General features: G+C 41.6%; 1 protein-coding gene across 1 annotated transcript in view; it reads left to right on the top strand.

Annotated features, from left to right (window-relative positions):
• LOC148401610 (partitioning defective 3 homolog B-like) overlaps positions 1 to 12,798 on the top strand; it is an 81,605-nt gene extending 68,807 nt beyond the window's left edge. The window contains exons 23-24 of the mRNA XM_088357061.1: positions 4,914 to 4,990; positions 11,974 to 12,798. Of these exons, the coding sequence (XP_088213187.1) occupies positions 4,914 to 4,990; positions 11,974 to 12,304 (408 nt within the window). The 3' untranslated portion in view covers positions 12,305 to 12,798. The remainder of the gene's footprint in view (positions 1 to 4,913; positions 4,991 to 11,973) is intronic.
• Positions 12,799 to 13,213: the final 415 nt, after the last annotated feature.

The following is a 13,213-nucleotide window of genomic DNA, read 5'->3' as shown; positions in this document are numbered from 1 at the left end:
ACAGAGGCATTGACAGGAAGTACAACAGGACAGGAAGAGACAATTGATGGTTTCTGATGTCAGAATGATGTTTTAAAGTAGGAGAATTCCCCTATCAAGCTTGTTCTACAAAAATAGCATCGAAGCACAACTGACATTAACTCTAAATGCGTTGTCAAATGCCAAACATAGACTTAAGTGAGCTGAGACATAATCTAGAACATAAAATAATTGTATCCTGATTCTTTCTGGGTCAAAGAGAATAAATTAAAAACAACATCCAAGCTAGTGTGTTTTGGCATAAATAAATAAATCTGAATCAGTTCAATGAGATTCAAATCGGATCCTGATTAACTTTGTTTGGTTTTGCATCTTGATATGCCTTGCAAACCTTTTACAAATCCCGTACAATTTAGAATAAATATATTTGTGACATACACTAACACTAACAATAAATGCATTGGTGGTAGCACTCGTAGTGTCTTTTTTATGTAGAGCATATAATTTTATGCATCGAAATATAAAGTGCAATACTAATCCATGCAGATCCAGATGTCTTGACGTGACGGGTTTAGAATTCAACACAGGAGCAGTTAACACTTACCATGGGGCTTATTGAAAAATTCTTTAAGCGTAAACACAACTGTTTTTTTGAATTAAGGAGAAACTAAGAATAGATGAGAATGTTACGCTCCTGGCATCAGGAGAATCTGCAAATAAGCCGCATTGTTGGTCAAAGCGTAACGGTTAAAGTTGGGGTTGCAGCTTTCCAAGCACATTTGAGTATAAAACGAATTCGTGGCCGACTCCAACAAACCACGTAGTTTTTACCATGTGATATTCCGCAAACACGCGCCGTAATCATACACTGACGGGCAACACCCATGCACACACAACCTCACCATCTGTGTCACCTCAACTTTGGCCACAGTTAAAAGTGCAAAAGCAGGAAACATTCAGACTGAAAGCTTCTGTGCACACACCCATGTAGAAATGGACTAGCTCATAATAGGCTAACTAAAGAGATGCATTGGACCTTGGACCTCCTCTGAGATCACAAAACATACCGTGGCCTTTTACTGTCACTCTCACCCCTTTACACGTGTAACCGGGCGCACAACTCAAATCCAGCACTAATTAAAGGACAGCTTGCTCTCTAAACCGGACGATTGCACTATTTTGGCCCGTGTAATTACACACACACCACACCACATGTTTTTTTTTCTTCCACCATAAACCCAGAATAACCTTGAAGAAGTTAGCAGGACCAGATGCAGAGGAACAGGCCACGTTCACTTTCTTCAGCACCGGCTCCCAGACAGAAAAACAAGTTGAACTCTAGTGTGAGATTTCCTTACCCACTGTGCGAGCATGAGTTTTCTCATTTTAAAACAAAGTCACCATCAGTCATTCCATCCACGGATTCCTCTCGGCTGTCATTTGTGCGGAACTTCCCTCGGGCTCGGCACGTACTCCCTTCTGCTTGCTTTTATTTCAAGTCCCTTTATTCCGATGCTGCTCAGGTACCCTTCGCTTTCCTTACACGGGCCGACAAATATCATAACTGGCCCAAGGCAAAGAGCTGTGTGTAATATGTGTCCGATTCAAGAGGTTCTAGCTGGGCTTGAGCGACAGTTGATGGACTTTTTTTGTTCCATTTAGCCATTTAGAGGGAATGTTGTGATACAGTAATATACCGTATTTTCCGCACTATAAGGCGCACCTCCAATTTTCTCAAAAGCCGACAGTGCGCCTTATAATCAGGTGCGCCTTATATATGGACCGATATTGAGCCACTACAGCAGGTGTGTCCAAAGTCCGGTCCGCGGGCCAAATGTATATATTTTATACACGGACAAAGTTTTAAAATGTGCCATTCACTGAATGTGCGCCTTATAGTGCGGAAAATACGGTACCTTTTTTCTGAAATACATCCAGACGGCAATTGCAATGATGCATAAACATTGTTTAATGTGAAGATAATTAGCAACAAACATGAAGTCGATGCACATGACTATTTTATGCGGACCAAAATTGGCCCTAATGCAAAAAATATGCAGATGATCCACTTTCTTGTTTACACGGTTGCTTTGCTGTGAATTTGATCAGAAATCTGTTTTAGTACTTATGGGAGGATGTGGTCATCACAACCTTGAGTTGGAGCTCAGAGTAATACATCTACTCAAACTTGCCCGAGTAAAGAAACACCTCAGGGCCACTGCTATGGCCACACGCATGCACATGCTAATACGGTAACATTTTACACACGCACATGCTAATATGTCAACATTTTGTGTGCCGGAGGGCTACAGCCATAATTTCCTGTTTCTGTTGTTTCGTCATGGTCTAGGTGAGTGAGCATCTGCTCAATAGTGGGGGGAAAAGTGCCACTTAGCAAAGCAAGGCTTGTGGATGATGATAGTCCATACATGCAAGAGACATGCTTAATTAGCATCTACGATGGTGAGAGGAAGCTGAGGAAAGAGACATAGAATAAGGAACAAAAAAAGGCGATACTTTGCAGGATCCTTATTATGCTATTTGAAAAGCGACGGCTGAGGAAAGCTGCTTGGAGAAAACCAATCTGTGTGACTCAGTGGCAGAAAAAAAGCTTGGGCTGGCTTTCTGTCGAAGCATTTGGACTCTTGTTGTAGATGTGAGCATCACAACATTGCATCAAAGTCCCGTAGTGCTCCAAGAAATTCATTTCCTGAGCTCCAGCAATACTTGGTGATGAATGTGACAGCTGTGCCGCCCGTGTGTGTGTGTGCCCTCAGTCTCATCTGGCACCGTCAAAGCAAAGCTCTCTAATTTGGGGAAAATGGAGAAGACTTAGTCTGTGCTCACACCTGCGTGAAGCTGGTCCCCCGCCCCATGCAAAATTTAAGGAACGTAGTCTGTTTCGTTTGTGCTTCGTTTGTCCTGGTTTGGTTTCCTGCTACTTTTTTTTTTTTTTTTAAGAGAGATTATTTTAGAAGATGGAGATTGTTGTCTGATTCGCTGATTGAAATCTGCTTGGAAGATTCTGCTTTGTAAGACCTCCAAATTCTTACACCAAGCAGCCACATATCTATTTGCAGTTTAATTTTTTTCCCACTTCAATCTTGGAGCAATATTTGCCCGCCAGGATGACCTTGACTTTTTTTTGTCACTAAAAGTGGCTGTCAAGTTTGGATGAATGAGAATGTGTCTGAAAAGCATCTTGTGTTGGTTTATGTGTTTGATTTTAAATGGGCTAATTTCTTCAGGCTATTATGGTAATATAATCAACAAACAAATACTTTTTTTTCTCAATTTAGCTAAACACACTTCCCTCTCTGTGGAAAGTTCTCTCACGAATATCCGCACTCTTTACCATCCAAGTCTCCTTTTTTTCCCTCTTTACGATTCTCATTAATATTCTTATAATAATCACAATATACCGCAGCTCCAGCGGCCATGGCAATTTCCTTCACAATCGTGACATTATTTGATGTTCAGTCATGATGTCTCGTTTGCTATATGTGCCCCAGAGAGTTGCTGACTGTAATTGGTTCGCGGTTATTCAGTTCAATCACATTTGCTCGATTCTCTTACTTTGCGGTGGGTGAAAGAAAATAAGAAATAAGAAAATACTGAGCCAAGATGGTCATTTCTTTGTTTATGATGCATTATATTTAGAAATGTATGGTATATTCAACACAGTCCTCCTTCATGAGCTGCTTTTCAGCTTCTTTACTTTGCGGTAAAAGAAATCACGGAAAGTGAGTCCCCCCTCTTTTTGAGTTGGTGCTGTATAACTCTTCAAAATCTGGTTTCTTTGAAGGTCTCATAAAATTAGCATTGTTCTCACTGCCCTCGTAAACCTTCCCTCATGGTTTCTTCTTATTTATTACTTTTATGTGACACTGAGACCACGGTAGGAAAAAAAAAAACATCTTAAGGTGTGTGCAAGCTGAATCGCCCGCCTGTCCAACAACTGCATACAATGTCTGTAATCATGACCAGCAAGAGGAGGTGGAAAACGTGTGGCTGGTCTTTTACGAGTTGGCGTGAAAACGCAAATATGCGCCAAAATTGCATTTGTAGTTTGACTGTATGCGCCCGCAAATGGCTTTAATCAGTGGGTGGTAGGTTTTGTGCCCCCTCCACCCTACTCTGTTGTTTTTGTTGTTTGCAGAAAACACACACGCACATGTTCATCATGAGGGCGCAGTGCTCGCTTGTGGTTCCATGTGTTTGTCTTACCACATGTGGAGCATTCCAATCTTTGCTACTTTGTTGTTTGATACCAGAGAGCACATGCAAATATTTTTCAAAATGTACGGATGATGTGAATAAAATGCTATGATCAAGAGAGATTTTTCAATGTCTTCCAAAAGGACGTTTTAATTCTCCTTTCTTAGGCTAATTTGATGTTGTCAGTTTGCATGGCGATGCGTTTTCGCATGGGTCGTAGGGAGAAATCACATTCGTTGGGTGTTGGGCTAAATAATGAACCATAAGACACTTAAATTGCCGTATTTTCCGCACTATAAGGCGCACCTAAAAATCTCATATTTTCTCAAAAGCCGACAGTGCGCCTTATAATCAGGTGCGCCTTATATATGGACCAATATTGAGCCACTACAGCAGGTGTGTCCGAAGTCCGGCCCGCGGGCCAACTGTATATATCTTATATATGGACAAAGTTTTAAAATGGGCCATTCATTGAAGGTGCGCCTTATAATCCAGTGCACCTTATATATGGACAAAGTTTTAAAATGGGCCATTCATTGAAGGTGCGCCTTATAATCCAGTGCGCCTTATAGTGCGGAAAATACGGTAGATATTAAATATTATTTCATGCCTAAGCCTATCCCACTTGACATTTCAGGGCAGTTTTGCATGTTATTTACTCCATTAAGTAGGAGACTGACCAGACTTGTTTTTTGAGTATCATCTTTCTCTTGCAGGTGGCACCAAGAGGTGATGAATCGCGACCTTCGCACCTGTATGAAGAATTGGACCGGCCGCACGCCACACACACTAGGTAAGAGCTAGTATTTCTTCATCAATGCAAGAAGAGAAGACAGGATTATGTCGATCTTTGTGGCCCCCCTCACCCCTCCTCCCAAATGCACGCACACATGCACACAGACGTACGCGGCCCAGGCTAATCCTCTTTGGAGCTCATAATTAAATCTGGAGTGTTTGCCTTGGGAGTGTCTACTCATCCCAGGAATAGGACTGATCAGGTCTCCAGAGAGCAGGAAGCTTGCGCGTAGAACCAGCCCGAGGACGCTCAGCACTTGTCAGGCACGCGCAGCCTCTCGTGTGGCTTCACTGCTGCAGTGTTCACTCCTTATGTTTGTTTAGCTGCTCTCCTGTCAAATTAGGAACGTAAACACGCGTGGCTCATCAGTTCTCTGTAGACGCTTTCACATTAGCGCCACGCAACAGAGGGACGCAAGGCTGCAAGGTGAATGTAGAGAGGACCTCGGTAGGAAGATGAGGAGAGAGAAAAGTCATTTCACGGCTTATTGGGCCGCCTGATATAACGGAAAGCAGGCAGCCAACCAAGAGGGCACATCACTGAACAGAAGAACGAGTCAGAATTCAAACGAGACCTGATGACATTGGATAGTTAAGACCCAACTTTTTTTTTTAATTAAACTATGTGGACTGACTTCAAGTTAGGATTCTAATCTGTACTGCGACCCAATTGACAGATTATACATATTTAATGTTTTGATTTGGATGACCAAATATATATATTTGATGACTTTGCACATCTGCCACACTATTGGTAAGTTCGGATTCAAATCTTACCCAATTACTCTGGCTTCCTTACCGTTTACAAAAATATACACGTTAGGTTCAGCGACCTAAAATTGTCTATAGGTGTGAATACGGGTGGCAAATGTTATTTTTTGTGACCTGCGACAGGCTGGTGACGAAGAGGGAAATTCAAGCCATATTTTAGTGATTCTAAGTATTCTAAGCCTTTCACCTGCTGCTTATCCTTCACGTGCAGTATTAATTTGCCTCAAGAAGTTCGATAAAAGGCAAGAGAAAGAGAACTGTGAAGTGTGACGCTAAACATGACCATAAGAGGAGGAGACAAAATATCTTCTAAGTGTTGTTTTGCTTTGTTTCTTCATCGTGGTGATAAAAAAAAGGCGGTGGAGGAGGAGGAAAGCTCACAAATACAGCAGTGAATAGAATATGTCTGTAGCAGCGGAGGTTGAACTAAATCCCCTCGGGTGCCGCCGTTATTGAAAGCTATTTCCTCGCAAAATGAGCGTGGCTTTGCCATTGGCCTGTCTCTCATTAGCATCCATTTGGGCTGCCTTTGTGTCGAGCTGGCCGGGGGAGAGAGTGTGTGGGGGGTGAACATGAGTGCGTTTGGGAGTGTTTGGATAATTTACTAGCAAAGCACCTCACAGATGGGATCACATGGAGAGAGAAAATGGCTTGAAACAGAGGCAAAGTACAGTGAGACTCGCAGTCTGTCGATGCAAATTCATCTCTGCAAAGGAAAGCACAACTGGGTGCGGTGATGCCTCGTTTCGAAATCTACCAATTTTCTGTCATGTTTCTCCGGTGTCATATGTCATATTGTCAAATCCAAGTTCAGCCTGCACTCAAAAGAAGAGGAGTTTGTGCACGGCAGTCCAGTGAACAGGAATTTAAGTGTGTTCAGGGAATGGTGGCACGGAGAGCCTCGCCCCAGGGAAGATTAGAGTGTTACTAAGCTTCCTGGCTGCCTCGCCGTTAGCTGAAGGGTACATACCCAGCCGGACGCTGCAAGCCGACATATGGACAACATTAAAATCATTAGCAATTCAAAGCAGCGGGTCAGGGGCGCAGTGACCCAGCCCCAGGTTATCCAATCACAGCCCCTCCCTTGAACCATTGCCTGCAGGTGATTGGATTAGGGCCGATGGAGCCTTCTGCACAATGGATAAGTTGACAATGGTCGAACTTTAAAAAAATTGCAGTATTGCTAAATCACCGTTTTAACACTTCTTTTAACAGTCTTTCAGAAATTACTCATATTTATTTTGGGTTTATTTAAGCTATATATTATTGTTATTTTGTATTTTCTACCTCTCTGTTCTTTTTTCTAACTAACAATAAAACGAATATCTTTCTCTAAATAGCCCAGCCATGTTGCCGTACAACCTTATTTATTTATTTATTGTTTTTATCATGTTATATTGATGCGTAGGATCGGTGTTTGTGAAATAGTGACTCCCATCGTCCTGGCCCGCCCCTCGCAGACTTAGGAGCCCGCAAAGTCAGCGGCTTTGAAGGCTCCAAGGAGCGAGGTTTTAATAACGTACACTCAGGTAATGCAAGCAGGCCTCATTTACAGCTCAATTGCCATGAACGTAACAGGCTCACAGCAGCTGAGTATTTCATTTTAGGCATGACTAATCAATTTACACTCAATGGAATCGTTACACTAACTTTTCTTCATCTGAATGAGGGACTGAGGAGGGACAGGGAGAAGACGTCGCAATGTCACTGCTCAGTGCGTGTTTTCACCGGTGCAATCAACCGTTAAAATGTCACAAGCAATCTTAAACATAAAAACGTGTAACTCACTTAAAATATGGAGCTCACCGTCAGAAGTGCTTTATGCAGTCTAACATGCTCCAGCCTTGCTGATCTACGCAAGTTTTGGACAACACTAAATAATTGATTGTCACGTTTAATATAATATTAGTGTGTTCAATAACATTAGCAGTATAATGTTCGAATAGTGTTTTGAATTTTACATTCCATTACAAGTCCATTTATTTAAAGAGTTCCTATGTTGTGACACACCAAAAAGCTTTTTTTTTCTTTTTTTACTAGGTTTTATTTCACTTTTTGTTGTAATTTGGAAAGGCAAATTGAACAAGTTTACAATGTGGTCACAACAAGCATTTTAAGGCATCCATATCTGTCACCCCAAATTGGATGTTAACATTTCAGTACTTTATTTTTTTCATTCTACCACGACCAATTTGACTTTTATTTTACTTGACTGCACAGTGCTTAGTGCACAGATACCAATTTGACACAATGGAGGAGACTACGATATTCAACAACCTCTTGCAGACAAAGGGGTGAGTGCATATTTTATTTATTCAGAGGACTGCAGAAAGGTTTTATTCAAAGCTACATCTTTTTGACCTGCTTCTGAACAAAGCCACGGAATTTAAGTTTCATTTCAATTCGTATTTGGATCAAACTAAACATAAGCACACTAGAGACGGGGGGAAAAAATCGATATTGCAACATACTGTTTGCCCCTCTGTTGGAATAACTAATTGATACACCAACGGAAAATAACAGTATTTTACGACGATACGCCTAATAGATTCACCCCGTTGTCACGGTCAGTACTTAATCTCTCTTGTTCTGTTTGTAAGGTCCCTAATTCTGCAAATAGTTGTAAAGTAGGCAGAAGCCGTGGCTGGCGAAAAAGAGCGAATGCAAAGACCCACCTGCAGAGTTTAACTCAAAAGTCTGGAGACTCTTTGGCTACTAGAAGAGAGATGATGGAAAAACACTAGATAAAGAATATACAATCAATATACACTAACACTAAAATTGCACAAAGGCAAACAAGTCATTTTACAATCACCACTGCGAAGATGTTCTCCTTTGGGTCACCGAGAATAAAAACGTTTGTTGCGTAATTTTGGTGCATTGTGGCAAAATATTTGAAAGAAATACATTTCCAATTGCATGTTGATCTGATGCTATCAGTACATCTGGTAGCCACTCAGTGATATTAGAATAACGTGATGCCTCTCAGTCTACAAAGAGTAAACTCTCGACTGTCCGGTCACAAACAATACAATCATCGGAATGATAAGCCGCAAACATGTCACTGCCGATAACTTTTAGATCCACGAAATAGGTAAATTTCCCAATCGTGTGATTATATTTTTATCATGGATTTCTTTGGCATTCTCATGTCTCATGAAAACCCCACGATTTAGAAATTAGGGCCAACCTCAGACTTAATCGAATTGCACCACATTGGTGCTTGGGCACATTATTCCAGGTGTCAGAAGCCTAGACAAGAACATTGCCGCATCTTGAAAGAACATAAAAAAGGCGCTTAAAGGATCGACTTAAGCAAAAACGGTTCATAATGAAAAAATGTGCAGGGATTATGGACTTTGAGTTCCCATGCTGTGCCATAACTCTTTCTTATTGACTGACCATTTTGAAGGTGTTCCGAGACAGCCATGTTTGTCCAGCTAACCGCATTGGAGCTCACGGGTTCAGTGGTAGGAAATGAAAAATCTTTTGCTGGCTTTGAGACGCCTGTGGTGCTACCTGTTTACAATAATACTGCCATTCCATAAATCCTCCCACCCGCATTTGTATGTCTCCTCTGTTTATGTCTGCCTTTCTGCATCCCTTTTTCCGCAAGTCCTATCTGAGCTAGGGAAAATAAAATCATGGCATTGGAAAGAAGTCAAAAGGTAAACCCCCGACATTCATTTTTAGCCTAAATAGAAGCAAGTAGAATAGCGTGTAGGCATGTGGCGAACTTAATATGAACTGTCAAGCTTCGAGGAAACTCGACACGAGCCGCTACAGCAACTGAGCCTTTCTGCGTTTATGGACAGAGAAGTCCATCTGTTTTTGTCATTAACAGCAATGTAACAGATTTTCTTCTGTTGCACAATCACTCTCCTTTGTCCCGAGTATGACCTCTGACTACCTTTGTTCCTCCCCACTCTCAATACAGAGACGACTATGGCTAATAGTATTTCTAGAGTTGGCCGCCGTAATGGCTTCCATGACGCTCAGCCTGGTTGATGTCATTGATGCTTGTGTAATTCAACTGAACTTCATTGTGTGATTTCAAGGTTTGTTATGTATGTGGAGTCTGAAGAAGAACTAGATTTGGGGTAATAAATCTGATGAATGGAAGCATGAACTCATTCCAGAGGCAACCATACCAGTGGACGTGTCTAGTTGATGTCAAAATTTAACATATTGCCCTTAAATTGCTTGCATTCGGGGTGTGTCTGATCCCTTCGTTTGACTTCCAGGTTAGTAGCGTTCACATATGCATCTATAATGTATCCGCATGTTCTCTTCATCTCTGCAATTCATTAATTAAACATGCAAATCCCATGTTGTCGAGACACATGGATGTGTGTATTGGCAGTCACCTTGGTGAGTATGTTCATATGTTTCATTATGTTTACATGTGCGTAAATTCGTTCCAATTCATTCCTTCCACATGAAAAACGTACGTCAGACTTTGTGCATAGAGTGAATAATTGCCTCTCTCTTGATGTTTGACCTGTCATTTACTGCTAACCCCTTGCATAGGATAAGCACACATCAAAAAAGAAGGATGGGTGAAGCCAAGAACTTAACGCACTGGCATAACTGTTCACTAAGAGGTCCTCAACAGAATAAGTTTGCATGTCCTACTTGTTGATTAGATATGTAGTGAAATAAATTCCAAATGAATAACCGCAATATAGATCTACTGATAGACTGGATTCACAGCTGAGAGTCTAAATAGTCCCTTGAGAGTGGCCTCGAACAGCTGCGGAGTGACCTGGTGGTTAGCACATCCATCTCACAGTTCGGAGCTTCTGGGTTTGAAGCTCTTTTCAGATTGTTTTGCTGAGGGTTTTTCCCCCAAAAAAAGAAGAGGTTGCATGTGGTGACCCCTTTGTAATTTTTGTTATTAATGTTTTTTATTTTTCATTTGTTTGCACATTTATCATTATCTCATGAACAGTAACCGCACACATAATGCAGTTTCTAAATGATTAAGAGTAAGGGGAAAAAATCACTCAAAGAAACAAAGTATCATGCAAATAAATTCAGAGAAACCGAGGAAAAGTCATGGAAATCTATCTGTCTGGAAAGTGTTCATTTTCAAGGGGCCCTCTCCTTCGGAAAGTCTAACGCCTAACTTTTATGATGCCTTTTGTCACGACGAAATTCTTTAGTGCTCTGTAATATTTTTTTTCTGTACTTTTTCTCTCTCCAAGTTTAATCCTGCACACTTTCTACTTAAAGTGTTGCATGCACTATAAAAAAAAAAATCCACCAATTTCAGCCAATAGTTTTTAGGTGTATATGAACTGACTGATTTTGAAAAGAAAAAAAAAAAAAAGCAGTGACTCATATTTGAGTCCTCTTCATAACTATTGTCATTTGAGCCAATCTAAACTATACATCCTTGTGGAAACATCTTGACATTGCTTGATTTGAGCCTCGGCAGCACGTTCAGTGTCTGTGACTCGGCCTCTGCCGAGAGACAAAGCGGCGCTGTTCATTGTCGGGACCACCTGTGTGTACCGACCGCTCTGTATGGGTGGTCAAAACACACACACGCACATGCTCCAGCTCACCGCAGTCCAGGAATATCCTGATGGGAAGGCTCAACTCTCCCTAAATCGCCGTCTAATCTGTGGTGAGTGAAGCATTCTAATTGGCCAGTCAACAGGTGCTGAGCCAGACTCGGTCGGGACTGCACAGTGGAGACACTTTGGTATGATGGCAAAACAAGGAGAGGCTTCAGCTGGGAGGCAATTAGCTTTCGCTAAAGCCCAGTCAGCTTTGTGTGACTCAGCACATATTTTCACTTATGTGAAAAGTGACCACACTGTCGAGACAGTTTGGCCATTTTACGCCAGCATCACTTTGTGTATCACATAAGTGCTTGAAAGCAACTCTGACTTTTCCCTCTTGACTTCTATGATCAAAAAGCAGAGTGTGGGTGAGTGAGTGTGAACAGGTTCGGGGTCATTTCTGCAAACTGGTTCAGCCCAGCTTCAGAGGTTCTTATTTATTTATCTTTACAACGTCTTGCAAACATATACTGGTGGGGCATGTTTGGACAGCAAGCCAAGCGAGCTTGCGCAACATAAAACGTTTCCACCCCATGTTGGACAACTCAAAGTTTTTGCAAGCATTCGTAGAATTAATGATTCCAGTCAGCACTTTACAAATGAGATCAAAATAAGTACCCTATCACTTGTTTCCTTTCAGGAGGGACCCATATGATTACCCGACCCACTCTAGATCTGCACACAGGGACTACCCCGATCGCTACCGTGACAAAAGTCCGTCCGTCCATCAGGCGGCATCCCACAATCAACGTCCTCACACCTCATCTCCCCATGCCGGACGGCACTACCGTACGGCCTCGGGGCAGGACGTTCTCCCCTCCCCCAGTACTGGCCGCAGAGGACACCACTATGAGGTAATAGGACACAGAGCAGACGGCTACCGGCAGCCCAGCCCGGACCGCTATGGCTACAGAGACGATCCGAGACAGCCTGATCCGAGACGGAAGAACCCCATGATAGGTGCTGTTTAATTTCAAATTTCTAAGATTATCCTGAGATTTCGTTCAAAAGCAGGCTGTGCTGTATATTTACAAGCATGTGGATGTATTTAAAATCTTTTAATATTGTAAAATCTAGGGTATTTAAATGAATTGCATATAGAACAAACTTTTTGTGCTGCATTTCGAATCAATGTTTATTTCCTGACAAACTGGACTTCATTGGGCAGGATGTAAAATGAGGACACCTTGGCACACTGGAATTGCAGGATGTGAGAATTACAATACAGGAAAAGGAAATGATATCCATGCAAGTATATATTTTTCACAGACAGCATTTAAAGCAGCAATTATATTTGCAAATGAAAGGACTGTTTCTAATAACAATTTGTGGTGTTTATAATAAAATGTTAAACGTTTGATCCAATTCAGACTACTATAAACGACTTTACACACTGTGCCTCTATTGGTTAATTCAACACATTAATTTTTATACAAACATTTTACGTCAATAAATGTGAAATTTATTTCGCTGTGGTTGATTTATTCACACGCATGAATATGTCAAATGTTCACTCTAAGACAACATCATTAGTCATCACTTTATAATAGCCTAATTTCCCAGCACATCATCTTCCATAAATGAGCTCTGTGAGATGACTGATAGAAGTAGCCAGGGTTCTGATAAGGACCAAATCAGCAGTAGCAATTAGATCTCCTCCAGGATGATGATTATGGCCCAATTTGCTCTCCGAACTAAAGATGGCACTGATTGGCAAAATTAGTCCTGAAAGGGAGATAATTACTGTGGAGAGAAGGGCCCCCTGTTTTTTTTTTTTCTTTTTTTTTAATCAGTCCTTAATTAGCTTTCAAGCCAACAGAGCGTAGGCCTCTCTGCCTGTTTGCCAGAACATTCCTATCTTTAAAACCAACGTCAGCAGC

This window comes from Syngnathus floridae, chromosome 2, assembly GCF_059516105.1.
Source record: "Syngnathus floridae isolate MCC-2025c chromosome 2, RoL_Sflo_1.0, whole genome shotgun sequence".
NCBI lineage: Eukaryota > Metazoa > Chordata > Actinopteri > Syngnathiformes > Syngnathidae > Syngnathus > Syngnathus floridae.
The sequence above is the reverse complement of the archived record's forward strand: the minus strand, read 5'-3'. Positions and strand labels throughout refer to the sequence as shown.